This window comes from Pantherophis guttatus, chromosome 1 (assembly GCF_059756535.1).
Source record: "Pantherophis guttatus breed Tessera chromosome 1, ASM5975653v1, whole genome shotgun sequence".
NCBI classification, from domain to species: Eukaryota; Metazoa; Chordata; class Lepidosauria; order Squamata; family Colubridae; genus Pantherophis; species Pantherophis guttatus.
This window is the reverse complement of record NC_142063.1, coordinates 67256104-67273750: the sequence shown is the minus strand read 5'-3', so window position 1 is coordinate 67273750 and position 17647 is coordinate 67256104. Positions and strand designations below refer to the sequence as shown.

The 17647-nt window shown below is 36.2% G+C and overlaps 1 protein-coding gene across 3 annotated transcripts in view; it reads left to right on the top strand.

Moving 5' to 3' along the window:
* Positions 1-15158, top strand: part of CCDC9B (coiled-coil domain containing 9B) — a 52793-nt gene extending 37635 nt beyond the window's left edge. For all 3 annotated transcript variants that reach the window (XM_034417869.3, XM_087875653.1, XM_060687465.2), the window contains 5 exons: positions 1152-1207; positions 1949-2002; positions 3634-3739; positions 11102-11159; positions 13767-15158. In XM_034417869.3, coding sequence (XP_034273760.2) covers positions 1152-1207; positions 1949-2002; positions 3634-3739; positions 11102-11159; positions 13767-14456 — 964 coding nt within the window. In that variant the 3' untranslated portion in view covers positions 14457-15158. The remainder of the gene's footprint in view (positions 1-1151; positions 1208-1948; positions 2003-3633; positions 3740-11101; positions 11160-13766) is intronic.
* The last annotated feature ends 2489 nt before the right edge of the window (positions 15159-17647 follow it).

Here is a 17647-nt window from a genome sequence, read left to right as displayed (position 1 = left end):
AACCCACCTCTGATTTGCCTGCAATCAAGAATTGGAGGGATCACAAAATAGACAAAGTAAAAGAAAAGGAAGAAACTAAACTGCTCTGAAACTTTAGAATTCAAACAGATAGGCACTTGTCACATAACATGCCAGAGTTAACAATTGTCAATAAGAAAGACAATGAAGTCTGCAAAGTCGATGTTGAAGTACTTAGTGATAGCAGAATCCAAGAGAAAGAACTGCAGAAAACCACAAAAACCAAAGACCTGAAAATAGAAGTAGAATGACTGTGGCATTAGAAGGCAAAGATAGTATCAATAGTAACAGATGCTTTAAATTCAATCTCAAAACAACTGAGCATCACTTGAACACCATCAGCATTGAAAGATTCACAATCAGACAATTAAAAAAAGGCAGCTTTACCTGGAATAGCTTATATCCTGAGACAATACCTTTAACACCATCAAACAACTTCTACCTAGCCCAGGTCCTTGAGAAAAACTCAAGAGGTGGATTAAAATGCCAAATCCAATCTAAACATCTAACTGACTGTGCAACCAGTCATAATAATATCAGTCTCTAAGCATTCTGCACATTGTAGATTATACAAAGAGGTCACTGGTAGACTTTGTAATCTGGTAGAACAAGAAATCGCCAACATTTCAAGAACACTTTTACTGGCAATTGGCTTATGATTACTGGAGAAAAGTGATAGTACATCAATGTCTCTTTCTCAGTAAATGGTTTGAATTCAGCAGTCCTTAGTGGATGTATTATACTGCCAGCTATATATAATTGAAAGAGAAAAAGGATATCTCAGCATATTTAGAAACAAGGTCTTCACAATTTATTTTCTATACAGTTTGTAAATCTCTCTGTTTCTCTTATTAATGAACATCTCTCTCAAATCCTACAATGAATTTTTGGTATATAGATTATGGCAAGCTAGAAATCATAACAGTAAGGGTTTTTCCTAAGCAACTATTACTTGTGGAGGCTAAATAAAATTGATTGGAATAGTCCAGAACAGTCTGAACAGAACATTGTATTATGAAACCTGTTATAATTCAGATCATCACAATTCTGTAATGTCATTGCCATAGATGGCTTTGAAATAGTTAGAAAAGATCAATCTTTTCTAGTTCATGAATTATAGTTTTAATTTGCAGGTTTGAGGATATAAGGGATGGAAAACCAGTTTTGGACTGTCCCCAGAATAAAAAAGGTTAGCAAAACGACTTGAGTTGAGTACTGATTTAAATATATTGAAATTATGAACATTTGACTTCTTAAGTATCTTCTTTGTTTGCTGTCTAATCTTTGGCTACTGCCTGTTTGATTCTGATTCTACTTCTTTTTTTAAAGACCTATTTTATGTGATGAGTCATATGTTTAACATTTTTATATGAGTTAAAACTCACAAAAATGTCCAAAATAAAGGGTAGAAGGCAATGATGGTACGTGTAGCTCCATGCCTCAATTCCTAATGCAGTCTTGCTTCTATGTGGTTCTGCAGAAAATAAATGTAAGACAAACTTTAATCTTAAATCAGTGTTTATTACAGCTGAAAGACCCTAATAGCTTTAATTTTGGAATTTAGTAATATATTCAAGTGTTTCAGAAAAGAGATATTTCAGTTATGTATCTTGGTTGCTAGCATAAATCAGCCTGTTTTCAGGGGTATAGAATTTAGCTGCTATTAAAAGTGGTTAAAGTTTGACAGAGAAGATTTGAAGACATAGTTTACAGAGCTTATACTGAATACTAAATGTGGTATCTAAAACTTAGAATACATATTCTAATTCATAAAAGAAAAGATACTCCTTCAGAAAAATTGGAGGTTTTTACCCTGTACGTATGCATATTGTACTGTCAAGGAAAAACATTTCCTTTGTTTATTCACTATTATCTCAGTTCTTTCTCAAACGTACACATTTTTATATTGTTCATGCTTTGTGCTTTCAAGGGGGAAAAAATGTCTGGAAGTCCCAGCTACGAGCTCTACCTTCTGATGGGAAAAGTGAGTAGATCAGTGGTGGGATTCAAAAAAATTTACTACTCGTTCTGTGAGCGTGGCTTTGTGGGCATGGCATGGCTTGGTGGGTGTGGTTTGGTGGGCATGGCAGGGGAAGGATACTGTAAAATCTCCATTCCCTCCCCACTCCATGGGAAGGTTACTGCAAAATTTCCTCCTGATTTCCCATTTCCTCCTGATCAGCTGGGACTCAGGAGGCAGAGAATAGATGGGGGAGGGGCCAGTCAGAGGTGGTATTTACTGGTTCTCTGAACTACTCAAAATTTCCGCTTCCGGTTCTCCAGAACTGGTCAGAACCTGCTGAAACCCACCTCTGGAGTAAATCAAAGAAGCAAGTTTGAGTCCTGTTCAGATATACTACCAAAGGTAGCTGCTTTTCACAAGCTACTTATCTTGGGGGGGGGGGAAGGATGTGTGTATATGTGTCTTGAAAAAGATTTATATAGCAGAGGACATTTTATCCTAAAACCATTATTCAATCCCTGGATGATTCCAGGAAAAACTATCAACTGCTACTTGTATAAACGTCAGTAGATCTGTGATTGCTTTTCTCTTCCAATGCTATAATGCAGCTGCCATTGTGGCTCTGTTTACTGCACTTTGACTTCATCATTATTGGAGGATATTTGTGCCACTGCTATAAAAAAGAGATTGATTTTTTTTTCTTTCCCAGAAAGATTTATCAGTCCTGTATAGACTCTCTTTTCTCCCTGTGAAGGCATAACTGCAGTGGTGAAATGTAAAATTTGTTACTACCGGTTCTGTGGGCGTGGCTTGGTGGGGGGTAATGTGATTGGGTGGGCGTGGCCAACTTTTTTTTTTTTTTACTTTTAAAAGCATTTTTTCTACAACCTCTTCGGCTGAAGAGGTGGTTAAAAATGCTTTTAAAAGGCTCTGATGATCCCAGCTGAGTTGCCTGATCGTCAGAGGCTTTTAAAAGCATTTTTTCTAAAACCTCTTCGGTCGAAGAGGTTTTAGAAAAAATACTTCTAGAAGTAAAAAAAAAAAAGCCTCTGCTGATCGCGCGGCTCAGCTGTGCATTGGGGGGGGAGGGATTTTTACTACCGGTTCTCCGAACCACCTGCTGCCATCGCTATCGGATCGGGTGATCCGGTCCGAACCAGGAGCATTTCATCCCTGCATAACTGGATAGGTAGCTGGGGGAAAGGCTGGCAAACAACAGACCAGGAATGCAGGAATTGTGATGGTAGAGCATATGCTACCATCAGAAATGTAGATAAGGATTAGAGTTACTTAGTTTGCCTCTCTTGTTTTTAAATTACCATATATATTTTTAATTTTTTAAAAATTTATTTTTCACATTTCTGAACCATCCATCTCCCTCAGAGAAGGTTTACTGTGTCATCTGAACATAGTCACAGGGAACATCTCCAGAAAGTCTCCCACCCAGATAATGGCCAAATTTATATTTGCTTAATTGAGGGAGAATTTCTATGGCATAAGTCTTCAACCAAAGCCCTGATATCTGATGAAAGATGGCATTTTTCATTTTATTCAACATGATTCTGTGTAGGCTAGTATCATAGGATAAAGCATGCCTAGTCTGCTTTCTGAACTATTTGGTTCTTAATCTGTCCATGTGGGTTATTTTTCAGGCGGAGGACAACGCAGGAAGAGTAGCACTGAATCAGTTTCCAGAACACTACTGGTAGCAAGCAGCAAAGCCAGAGGGAAAGACAGGTTGACAGGCAGAGCCAGAAGGTAAGAGAATAACATTTAAAAAGATTTCACACGTGTTAATATGTGTCCTCTTTTAAAGGAATCGACACTCCATTTCAGAATGGTATTTCAGTTGCAAACATTTTCAGGCATGTATTTTACATTTTCAATGTTCAGCTTTGTAAATGTACAGCTTACTTGCTTAGAGCAGTATAATATTTTTTCCTAACATATCCAGGTAATTTCCTTCACCATGGAAGCAGTTTGCCATTGTCTTCTTCCTGGATGGATGGATGGATTTCCCAGTTTAGCCTACAGACCTGAAATTTCCTGTAATCTCCCATCCAAGTACTAAGCAGACTTGATACCAAATACTTTTTCATAAAAATAAATAAAGTTTTGAGTTACTTAATGCATTTCTAATTGTTTTTCACATTGCCCCTAAAGGAAGACCTATAAATGCTAAAAATCTATAAAAATTGAATAAATACATGTCCAGGTGAGTTACTTTGCTACTCCTGAAAAAGTATTTGGTATCAAATCTGCTGTTATTTAAACATAGTTAAAGTTAGTGTAAAATTAATTTTCATAAATACAAATAAAGTTAGATTAATGGTTCCCAAACACAAAATTTAATTTTGAAATAATTAGAAAGTCCAGATGGATATCTATCTGATCATGTTTGCTACAACTAAAATACAATGCTGGAAATCTATATTTTGTGAACCTCAGAGTTCCTCTAGAAAAACTGAACCCTCAAATTAAACATTTTTTCCAGTTTTTAAGTGTTAGATTGACTTAAGTGATTAGGTGTTGGAGTAGTTTTAATTCATCCTTTTATCCATTCCTCCTTTAATACACTACTCCTTTTTTGTTAATAACTATAATTAATATTGCTTTTTAAATTGTAGGAAACTTGATAGGAATATAGATGGCATTCACTCTCAAGACACATATTACTCCATTTTCTTTGTTTTTATTTTAGTGCTTGGAGTCTTGTTAGATTAAGCTGCACATAATCTTTATATAAAGAATTAGTAGGCATGATAGAAAGCAACAACATCTTTCTTTGTTTAATTGTACTCATAAACAAATTATTGAAATGGGGAGGGGCCATTTGATTACTGCCTATTTATTTAGAGATATCTTGGCCTAGTTAGCATGCAGTTGTGGATGTTCTGATCTCCAGAAAGAGTTTAATCTTTCCGTAAATAAAGAATTAATTTTTCTCAGCCACTTTATATAGGAAACTCTAATATCTTATATCTAAGTTTGGCTGGAACAGATTGTCCATTAATAGAAATAATTCCTGACTCAAAGGCTGAAGATTTAAAGCTAGCAGGAGATTACTGTCTAGACAGCAATCAATTTTGAATTTGTCCAGGAAGAGTAACAAGCTAGGAGAGGCTGCTATATGGTTAATGGCAGTTCCTGTCCAATGTGCAAATTCATCAGGACAGAGCCCATTGACTGCCCCATTTAGAATATCAACCTAGATCTGAATTACTAGGAGTCCTGAAAAATTATAGCATTTCTCTTCAGAAGAGCAAGCTGCAGGGATGGTAGTGGCATTTACCTCTGTTTTTTTTTATTAATACAAATGGCCATTTTGTAAGGACTCATCTTATAAAAACTACCTCTTATAATTGCTGTTGCTGATAAGAAGCTGACTCTTAAATTTATTTACCATGTAAGTTAAGGACCCAGTCCATAAAATTCTGTAACAACAGCAGATTCTGTGCTGCTGCTGTTTATTTGGACCAAAGTAACACATGATATCTAAGTTTGTGGAAATAAAAATGCCAGTTCCTCTTCGTTTGTTCCAATTCCCGTGTGAGCTAATGCTCCAAGTTCCAAATTACATCTACAACCTTAAAATGATTATAATATCCTCAGAGGTGACCAATAAGTGAGAAATTGCTTTTGTTACATTAAACACATTTTAAGAGTTAACAAAGCATTTTTAAAATCAATTTTGTTGCAAAGGAGAAATTTTCAGTGGGTTGCACAGCTGGAATCCTATTTGAAAATTCTCCTCCCTTATCCCAAATTTATAAGATTGGGGGTGGTGGTGGTGGTGGTTGGAAAACATTTTTGGATTGCCTTTAAGAATTTTAGAAAAAAATAGGTTATATGGCTTATACCTAACAGTGCTTTTGCTTTTTATTAAGGGAGTATGAATGCTAATAATCCTGAGCTGCAGCTAGCTAACATTGGTATTTAAACTATTATAATAGCTCTGCATGTGTGCCTCAAGGACTGGAAGAAAAGCTAGCTGCTGGTCACGCTAGAAAATATGAAAGTCAGATAATTAGAATCTAATTGTTCTGTAACAGTTTAATCTAGTTAATAAGTGGAGGATGAACTGTATCAACTGAGTAAACAAAAAATATGCTTTTCAATGATGTAGCATGCTAAATGATGAACAAGAAGAAAAAAGCAGACAAATTTCTATCTTCCTGAAATTGGCCTGTCACCAAAGTTTGGCATCTTTTAAAAGAGCAAAATTGAGATTAGGGCTACTATCCTAACACATTTATCTGGGAATATTCTCTTAATACACTTGAGCAGTAATGTAAATATAACTCGTGATTTAGAAATCAAATACGATGCATTAGAAGATCCCTACTTTGGATCTTATCTTTGCCTATTCTAAAAGATCATACTTTCTGAAAGGAAGAACAAACTAAAACTTTCTCATTCTATATATAAAGGCTGATGGTCAACTCAGTATAACTCTACCCAGGTGACAATGTATTTATTTTCATCTGTGAAGGGTATAGGGAAGGCAACATGATACCCCAACTATGTTTACTACCTTTAGTTGGCATCTTCTATCTGATAGTGCCTAAAAATAATGCTATACTACAGGGCTCCCCAACCCACAGCCTGTGACCCAGTGCTGGACCGTAGCCAGTTTGGAACTGGACTGCAGAAGTTTATTGGCAAGCACATGCACATTTGTGAAAGTGGTGTCTGCATGCAAAACCATTTCCTCTCCCTGCCACCCCCCGAAATGCCGCTGCCTTTGCCGGTCAACGGAGCCAGAAAGGTTTGAGACTGTTGCTATACTGAATTTCATCAAGGATACAGAATCTTTAAAAATTATGTACCATGGCTGTTATCATTACTTAAACACTTTGCCTCAAGGAAATTTTTGAAAAGCAAAAATCTAAAAGATACCAAGAATATCTTGATCTGTCAAATTTCTGCTCTGCCAGGTCTCTGTCTTATAATTAGACGACAGAATATGGCCCACCCAAACAACACCTCTTCTGCCCCTTTGAATGAATGCAGTCTAAAGTCAATTTCACAGTAGGACTTCATAGGATTTTGTACTTTGTTCTACTTTAAATTGAGCAGATTTTATATTTATTACATCCTTGCTTTAATCGATCTCAGTTTATTTATTTATTTATTTATTTATTTATTTATTTATTTATTTGTTTGTTTGTCAAACATGTATGAGATAACAGAAACATGAATATGAATACAGGAAATGGATACGAATAAATGGGGACAGTAGGCCAGGGACGGTAGACACTGGGGTGAGATCAACAGTAGACAGTCTAAGGTTAAAGTTATGGGGATTTGGGGATGCAACAACAGAGTCAGGTAGTGTATTCCAGGCCTTGACCACTCTGTTGCTGAAGTCGTATTTTCGGAGCAGTTTACCTTGGGTTTGTATCTATTGTGTGCTCGTGTATTATTGCAGTTGAAGCTGAAGTAGTCATTGACAGGTAGGATGTTGTAGCAGATAATTTTGTGTACTATGCTTAGGTCAGACCATAGGCAACATAATTCTAAGTTGTCCAAGCCCAAAATTTCAAGCTTGGTGGCATAAGGTATTCTATTGTGAGCAGAGGAGTGGAGTACTCTTCTTGTGAAATACCTCTGGACTCGCTCAATTGTATTAATGTCCGATATACAGTGTGGATTCCAATTTAGTAAAGTTTAGTCAACTTTGGCTACTATGGATAGACTTTTCATCCAGGCAGCTTTTCTGGAAACAGTGACTCTTCTATTATTGGGAAAAGCAGGCAAGATAGTAGACAATGCTTAAAAACCCTTAAAAACCAGGTATGATTCTACATTCTCTTCATGTTTGAGTTTTTGCCAAGAGAAGATCCAATGGAGGCAAGACTAGGTCAAGAAAGGAGCCTTGGAAGATGCTGAGAAGAATAGGGAGGCAACAGAGCTCCTGCTTTGACCAACATTTTATTCCTGGCAGCATTTGAAGAAAGAGGACTCTTTCCACAATTTCCTAAGACAAATCACCCATAGAAGGGAAGGAAAAAGAGGCAAAGCAGTGGCCACTGCCAGATCTCATTGCTTTTGTCAGAACAATGAAAGCAACATTGTGCCACTGTGGTGCAAACTCTGCTCTTTTTGTGTGGATCACAATGCAATACATATTTATTTATTTCAATGTATAAATTGCCAACCTAGCAGTTCAAAAGCACATAAAAAATGCAAGTAGAAAACTAGGGACCAGCTTTGGTGGGAAGGTAACAGCGTTCCATGCGTCTTTGGTGTTTAGTCATGCTGGCCACATGACCACGGAGATGTCTTTGGAGCACTGGCTCTTTGGCTTTGAAATGGAAATGAGCACCACCCCCTAGAGTCAGGAACGACTAGCACATACTGTATGTGTGAGGGGAACCTTTACCTTACTTTTACCTTATAAACTGCTCAACTCTAATGACCTCGGACATAGAAAAGGAGCAGGGCCCCAGTCATCCTGCTTCAATGTTGCTTTAGTTACCTACTTATCTTCTGCAATACCACTGAGGAAAGGGAAACTTTGGATTTAACACTTGTTTTAGTGAACACCTGCTTCTCCTGTTCTGTTAAATTGAGGTTTTACTTTTTCCTAGTTTATCTTATGTACCATTTAAGAGGAAACATAGCTGATGTTTCCATAACAATTACATAACTGTACATAACGATACATAACAATTATTGACGGTTATCTGCCAGGACAGGAAGTGTGAATTCAGTTGCCAATTTTGTCTCGCTATACATTAACACATGAATGAATATAAACAATAGAAAATGTTCTGTATCACATTCCTTTTCTTCAGCTTGGTTATGATGTCTGGGTTGCAAAAATCTGAGCTACCCCTAGATGGCAACAAAGAGAAACAGAACAGTCTAACTCCCTGCTGCCATCCTGTGATTTTTGCAACCCACTTAGCATAATCCTAATGCATGAGATAAATCAGATGACTAAAATCTGGAAAAACTAAATTCTATACACTATAGAATTTGCAGCCAGTTTAAGGTTAATGAATACAGATGAGCTTCTGGAATTTAGAGGTCTTTAAATTCCACTTTAGAACTTTAAAAGAGGATTTAGCTGGTCTGAGTCTGCAAATTCTTATAGCTGCCTTCTCCCTATTGCGATACTCCAAGGAAAGGGAGAGGAGATAAGTGTTCACCCAGCTGCTGCATCTTTTGTTGCTGTTGTTGTGCCTTGTAGATGGGCAGGTTTTTTATTCCTCTCCTTCCTTTGGCATGAGCTCTGGAATTTTTGTAGTTCCTGGACAGTTGGCTTTTTTTACATTCCCTTCACAGGCAACCTTCCTTCTGTCCATAGGCCTTGTTTGTAAGCATTGTTTAGCATATATATTTCACTTCCCTTCATTCTAGCAATGTGCAGCCATGGTTACACCTATTAGAAAAGGCACTTAGATGCAAAATTGTTGGCATGCTATCCTTTCATTAGCAACAGGATTTTCAATAAAACTGTGGAGGTTCCACCTCTGACATTTTATCAATAGCTCTGATATTTCTATAGGCAAATGAATGCACTGTGTTCTAGAAATATGGAAGGAGCACATTCCTCCCCTCCTCTCCCCTTCCCTTCCCCATGGGAGGAATTGTGTTAATCCAGGAATTGCAGTTACTTGGGCAACCCAATTGATTGAATTATTGGTCAGATGCTGGGAGAATATTGATTGGCACATAATGTTCCCTGTTTGTTCTCTGCTTTCTAATATCTGCAGGGGGACGACAACCAAACAGGACAATTTGAGGAAGAAGAAAGGGACCTTATATTTAAGTGTTCATTTACTCTTTTTCTGTATGCTTTTAGACTATAGTATAAATGCTTTTATTTTGAGTAACAGGTATCATTACCCTCTTTGCATGTGGGAACTTAGAGTGCTTAATTTCTCTTTTTGTGCATCCATAAGTCACCTGGCTTTTTAAGAAGTAGCTCAGTGAAAGAACACACGCAATGATGGAAGACTTTCATTGCAAAATAATGACTCACTGGCAGTCTGAGGTGAGATGGGTTTAGGAACAGTTTCAGCAACTCTTCATGTTTGAATTCATGTTTGAATGAATGCAGTCTAAGGTGGATTTCACAGTAAGACTCTGCAGGACTTTGAAGCAAAGACAAAAAGATGCCTTGGATCATGCAGGGCATTCACATGCTATAGACTGAACATCCTTCAAATAGTTAATCCCCCCCCCCCACACACACATGATTGTTCATCTGGCTTCTGCACAATCTCAAGAAAAAATGTGTTTTGTTTATGCTGGATTTGTTTTATTTTCTGAAAACAATGTTTCTCTAGAACTCAGAGTGCAAATGCAGAGTGCATAGGAGGGTAGGATATAGAGCTATCTAGTCAATAAATAATAAATAATATTTGCTCTAGATGATGTTTGCTCAGGCTTTTTTCATTTAATGTAAACAATTATTCAGTTTTTAGTCCGTGCACAACTGGTTTAAATATATGTTGAGTAGCTTGATTAACCAGCTTGATTTATTCCAGATGAGTTAATTTCAAATCTTATAATTCACAGATTTACTGTGGCTTGATGTGTGTGTGTAAGTGCATGTACACACACACAATCATACACATATGTATACACAACTATATATTTGTGTAAGAGAGTTTATAATTCAGTCAACTTGAGCCCAAATGTTAAAAGCAATTCAGCTGTTTTTGTTCTGGACAGTTTCAAGTTCATGTTTTTAAATATGAATAGTTGGTTTTACCTAATTAAATAGGTAAATAGGAGCTGCCCAGAGTCACTTTGCAGAGTAAAATGGGTGGCATATAAGTTTAATAATTTTTTTAAATAAAATTGTCATTATTCTCCTACAAGAGTGATCTATCCCAGGGTTTCTCTCCTGTTATTTTGACTTCCTTATCAATCATGGATTAGATAAAGTGAAGGCAAGCTAGAACTTTATATAGATGAGTGGATTACTACTGATCAAGTAAATAGAGTCAACTTGCAAGGTTTCAGCTATACTACAATGCACATTTTTTTTCATTTAGGGACAATCCAGTTAAGATAAGCAAAACTTTCTAACAAAGACCAGAATTTGTATTCTACTTTGTGAAAACTGAACAGCGTCCCCTATTTTATTTTGCTCTTTTACAGATGGGATGTTAAGGAAGGTGATGAAATGCCCTTTTTAAAAGATGAACTTGATAATCAGGTGAGTTAATGAAATATTTGCCCAGACAATATATATAATACCTGAACTGGATTCATAGTTGAATTAGGACATGGTTTGTTTTGAGTCATATTATAATGAATAAACTGGAGTAGCTGGATTCATACAAAACATATTTAAACCAACAGGTTATGAACCCAAGATACTGAATCTTAGTGTAGTTTGACTCCATCAAAGAAAACTTATTTTAAAGGTTATCTAGGCAAAATTCAGGATAAAGACAGTTGCTGGGGCTATGATGTTTTTGTCAATAAAATAAGCAATCATAAGAGTACTTGGTCCTGATCTTAGTCACTAAAGTACAATGCATTACATTTCAATTTAAATTATAAAAATATGTCCAAACATACATGGAGATATATTAGCAAATGCATAATTTGTGAAAATATCAGCATTCATCCTTTTCTCTCTTTTTTGTTTGAACAGCCCATAATAGCTTGTTCACATATAATGCTAACCCATAAATATTGGTTTCGTGTCTGGGTTCATATATCTCATTGACATAATCACATTGTTTCTTTATCCCAATGTTTTTGTGGAAATATATTGCATAGATGGTACAATACAACATGGGGTTTTTAGCATAAAGTTGGCATATAAACGGAATGAATAAATAATGAAATGAATGAGTGAAAACAGAACACTGGGAAATGTCAGGACTAGTATGGAAATAAATCAATCAAAGACTTGTCTGGTAAAACTTGTTCCTCTTCTATAACATCTTTTAGACAGTCTCTTTAGCGGCAGACCACTCGTAAAATTAACTTCTGGGTCCATTGTTCAAAAATATCTTCCAGGTGTTCATCTCCTTTAAATGTCTAGGGTTTTTTTTAGCTCCCTCCAGTATCCAATCATCAAAGTCCCATCCTATCATGATTAATGAATGAAGGATTAATGAATCCTTCATTCATTAAGGATTGAATGAAACTCACCTAGTGTTTTCCGATTTGTTGATCCAAAAGTTTCTAATAGATGAAAAGAGTTAACAAGTTACCCAGTATCTATTCCCTTGTCTCTCAAAGCTTTAAACCTGCTGGAGACTGCTGTCTTGTGGTCTCCTCACAAGAAACTCCTGTTTGGAGTCTTGTGGGTGATCTCAAGTCCTCCCCTTGTCCAGAGAGAAGCTCTTCTACTCACCAGCTCTTCATTCTGCCACAGTCATCGGGTTCACCTTTAGTGGAGCCATCTACATTTCTCCATTTCTTTCTTGGAAGCAATGTCTATGCTGGTTGTGATGAAGAAGGAAGTAATTTCTTTGTATATTTTTTTTTCTTTTTCTTTACTATATTCTTTTCTATTTTCCTTTTCTTTTTGCACTTCATACTTTTTCTTTTTATTCTTTTTTTAGTTTGTATTTGTTTTTTCATAAGTGAAATTTTTAATAAAATTACAATTTAAAAAAGGAATTGCAGGATGGCTATTTCTGCTGCTGCTATTATAATTAATTACATCCACCTTTTTAAAGCTACAAGGCAGATAATAAAATATTAGTAAAAATATATAAAGCACATATTACACATTATTAAAAATGGATAAAGTCATAAATATTATATCAATCTAAAAAGCCCCAGTAAAAGTGAAAAGTCCCTAGGGAATTTCACAGTTTGAAAGCAATACAGTAGAAGATTTCTCTCTCTAAATCTGAAAAACAGGTCTCAAAAAGACATCTTTAAGATTCCTGCTAACCTTAACATCTGGACTTTAATGTGTCAAGGCAATCGTTTAGGCAGTTAGGTTTTAAACTGTTGATTGTTTTAAGAATAATAACAACTTCTAAAATAAGACCTGGAAAGCAGGGTAGATAAGTGTGTGTAACATGGTTCTGAATTCATATATTAGTTAGCAGTTAGTTGTCTTTTGCAAAAAATTAAAATTTCTGGACTCCCCTCAAGGATAGCTCCATATAGTGTACAATACAGCAATTAAGACATTAAAGCATGGGACATTATTGCCAACTTTACCACTGAGGAAGTGATGACAAATTAGGGAAATTTGCTGCCACAGCTACCTGCTCTAGTGGATCAGAAAAAGTGGCAGTACCTGATGTAAAACAAATAATATTATCATTCTTTCTAAATAACTTGACCACATCTGTTGTAACTGGTGAAGTCATGGGACACCAGTGTCTACTCTGCCATAGTGCTATGGAATAGTGCCAGTAATTGCAGCTGATGTGAAGATATGATTAAACCATATTAGTTAATTCTGCATATGCATTTTGAGGTAAGTTGCTATGAATGTATGATCACTGCTCTTTTCCATATGTACTGTTCACCATCCAGTTATATGCTTAAGATGGGCAGCTATATTTATTTTTATTTCTAAATAAATTTTAAAAATAAAATTCCCAAATAAATTATTACACTGTGTTGGAGAATAAGGCGATTCAATATGATAATGATCATCACTTGCACTTTGATATAAGGAAATTTGGGTGCTCTACTTGAGTTTTTCACATCAGTAATAATGGCGAACTTCACTTCTGGTAGATCATTACAGCTGACACCAATAGTTTTGAGTGGCTTACTTTAAACGAATAACACAATAAGACTTAATTCAAGTTATTTATTTTTTCTCCTGTGATTTTAGCAATCAATTAACATGGAAGAACAAAAGAATCTAACTCTGGTTGGTGAAGTAGAGAAAGAGCACCATTGTCTACCCAGTCTAGAGAATTGTATAAAGCTAAAAGAATCGAATGTTCCTATGCCACAGACCAAAAGAAGCGAAATGGACCCAACTTCAAGGGAAGCCCAAAGCCCAAATGAAAAAACCGGAAGGGGCCTTACCCAGGATGTCAGTAGAGATGAGACTGAGGTAAATCTCAAACTCAATAAGGCAATATCCGGCCCTGATTTGTCTCCTAAGACTAACTATAAGAATAGCTGTCAGGAAATTTCCAGAGTGAAGGCTTCTAGGAACGCAATTCAAGAAATCCATGAAAATTTCTTAGATAAAAACACATGTTCTGAAAGGCACCCTGAGCAGAATTCTGCTGACAATTTTAACAAGCTGCCAGATGTGATGGGAATAGGCACCAGAGGCCAGGAATTGTCAATAATGAGTCAAACAGGAGAAATCCATATTGGAAGCCTGAAGAAGCAGGTGGCTCTTGGGACAGAAAAGATTAACACAGCCTGCCTTGCAAATGGGGAGGAAAACAAGGCTTCCGTTGGAGAAATTCAAGGGAAAAGGAATGAATGTGCACCAGAAGGAACAAAAATGTGCAACTTGAAGCAAGAAAACCCTGAGTCATGCAATAAGGAAGCACATAATTAATCTAAGGATGAATTGAGCGCCTAGCAGGCTGAAGTTTAGCATATGGCATTTTGTTCATTTATATAGATTTTATAGTGTATACTATCTTATGGCTCAGGGAAGGCAACCTATTGACACCTAAAAGATATGGGGTGCAGTCCCCCACAATGTTCTTTCTAAAGCCCTATTGATATGAACCATCAAAATGCAAGATCTGAGTAAATATGCCTATTGTAAGAGCACTGAGATTTGAGGGATGAGGAAGTATGGTATTACTTAGTTTAAACTGAGGTGATATGGTTTACAGATTCAGAATATTCAAGGATATGTCAAGTTTGATGAAGACCATGCCTACAAGAAGGCAGCAACAATGATGAAGACTTAGAGATCAAAGCTTAGGGGGAACATCTGAAAAAGATGTATATGCTTATCCTAGAGAACATATCATCAAGAGGTAATTACTTCAAGTTATGGAAGCCTGGGAGATAGCTGATAGAAGAATCATTATTCTGCAGAGCAAGATGCAAATCAGTAGGGCAAATATTAGGAAGATCTTCCTGATGGAAGTGGAAATGAAAACTAAGAGATTTTTCAGCAGAGGATGGCTGCCTTTCCGTCAGAGTTCTTGTTACAATACTTTTTGCTTTGGTGAAGTTTGCACTTAGTTAATTTTTGAGTTTTCTTTCAAACCTGGGATTGTTTAAATAAATGATTTTTTAAAAAGCTTTAAGCTTTATATTTGGCCTGTTCTGCTTATTTGCAGAGGGAAAATATTCCATGAAAAAGAATCAGATGGGAGAATCAAAAGAAAAATGCTTTCCCTTAATTTTTTTAAAACCTAGATTATATTAGTATTTCTTTGACTGCTTAGAAATTACTTAGTATTTTATTATTAATATTTTATGACTAGATAGAATGTCTAGCTTATTTTTAATTTTACATGTTTCCACATAAGATGGCCATTTCTCTTCAAACTGATACCGATCAGTAGAGTTCTTGCATAAGATTTCATATGCAGAACTATTAATAGTAGTTTGTTTTTAAAGTAGAAAAATGTAATGCTTTCATTCTTGAGCCTAATTCATTAGTTTAATTTTTTTGCAGAAAATTATGAAGTCTAGTGAGTTGCCTAGCTGGCATGTTGCATCCCTGGTCTCATAAAGTTACAGCCCCAACTTCATTTCCTAGCAGACTAAATTCACATTTGCTTAACTTTCAGTTCTTCCATCCACAAGAGGTCATAGGTAGGCCTTACCAAATATTGTTTGATATCTCATGAGTCTCCATATAGCATTCTCACTTCTACTTATTTATTTATTTAAATGTTTAAACTGCCCAGTAGACAAAAGAACACAAAGAGTTTCTTTTAAAAGAAAAATATATATAATAAAGTCAATAATTTTTTTAAAAAAAAATTAGAGGAAAAGAGTATATGTTTTGGAGTCAAACATTTTTGTGTAGCCTTAGAAAAATCTCAAATTCAACAAAAATTCATATATTTGTAAAAACAAGGAATCGAGACAAGCTTAAATTGACAGATTAATAAGAAGTAACCAAGAAAAAATGAAACTGATAGATTTACTTATATCTAGTTAAGTTTTCTCTATTGATTTTGTATCAGTAAGTACCATAACAGTGATAACGTCAACATAATGATGTGATGGGATTATATACTGTATCTGTGTCATGAGATCTGATACAAATTCAAAAGTTGGAGCATATGGAGATGATATTGTGATATATGTGTAATCATTTGCTCCCACCCATGGGGACAAACATGTTTCTCCTACATTATAGCCCAAACAATCTTTCCCCATGTTGTGTGGAAGAGAAAGCTTCTTAGAAGAGTGGCATACAAAAAAGAGACTGTCTCATATTCCAGAGAATAATGGCAATGGCATGGCAGGCAAACAGAGGAAATAGAGTATTCTCCTTCACATAGCCCAGTGGTAGGCAAACTTGGCTCTTTCACACCCTGTGGATTTCAACTCCCAGAGTTGAAGTTGGGAGTTGGGAGTTGAAGTCCACATGGTGTGAAAGAGCCAAGTTTGGCATAGCCCATAAACTATGACACAGTAGTGACTTATAGTTTTAACTGTTGATTTGTTCAGCATTTTAACATGATTTAGGGACCAGTGAAGAGAAAGTCATTCATAATTAAGTCATTAAATTTAATTTTACAATTGCATGTAGACTTATATATCGCTTCACAGTGCTTTACAGCACTCTCTAAGTGGTTTACAGAGTCAGCATAATGCCCCCAACAATCTGGGTCCTCATTTTACCAACCTCGGAAGGATGGAAGGCTGAGTCAACCTTGAACTGATCAGGATCGAACTCCTGGCAGTGGAATGCAGAGTTAGCCTGCAATACTGCATTCCAACCACTGCACCACCACAGCTCTTTTCCTAAGCCACGATGGTCAACTTAAAACCAAAAGCTCTTCTTTGTGGCCCCCACAAACCAAAATGGTTTCCACCACTGTAGGGCACGAATTACAAAGGCAATCTGTGTTATGAATCCTAAAGTAGGTTTAATGAAATGAAGGGGTGGTGGGAATGAGACATAGAATATTGTCAGGTGCAAGCAACCAGAACCATTCATGGTTAGGCCCAAGTAGATATTTTGTTGTTGATCTTCTTTATTACAAGAATCTCACCAGACTGCCTGCCTTTCATTGGTAAATGGCAGAGATAGAACTATGGGTTTGATCTCAGATGCTTCTTCCCTGAACAGACTAAGCTGAAAAGACTCTTTACTACCGCTGATGGGGCCCCCTCTCCTTCAGCCAGTGGTTCCACCAGAGGTACCTTGGCTTGCTGAATTTGCATCACTATGTGACTCATTAAGGCCTTAATTCTTCCCAAACAATGATTTAATAAGTATGGCCTCTGGAACCCAAAAGCTAACATTCTTGACCTAATCAAAATGCAGTGTTTCACAATATCACGCTAACACTTTAAAAACTTACCAAGAAGTCAAAGGACACAATTTTATACATGATAACTAGACATTACATTTCACAATGTAAATTTTACTGAAGTCAAAGCCTGCAGAAAAATATCTTCTTTCTTCGTATCTAGATGATTGCTTAGGAAGATTACTATATTATTACTCATCATTCTTAATTATCCTGTAAATTGTAGCTTCATGATCTGTGGAGAACTCTCAGAGAAAAGGTGAGTCTAAGGAATCTGCTTCTCCTGAGGCAC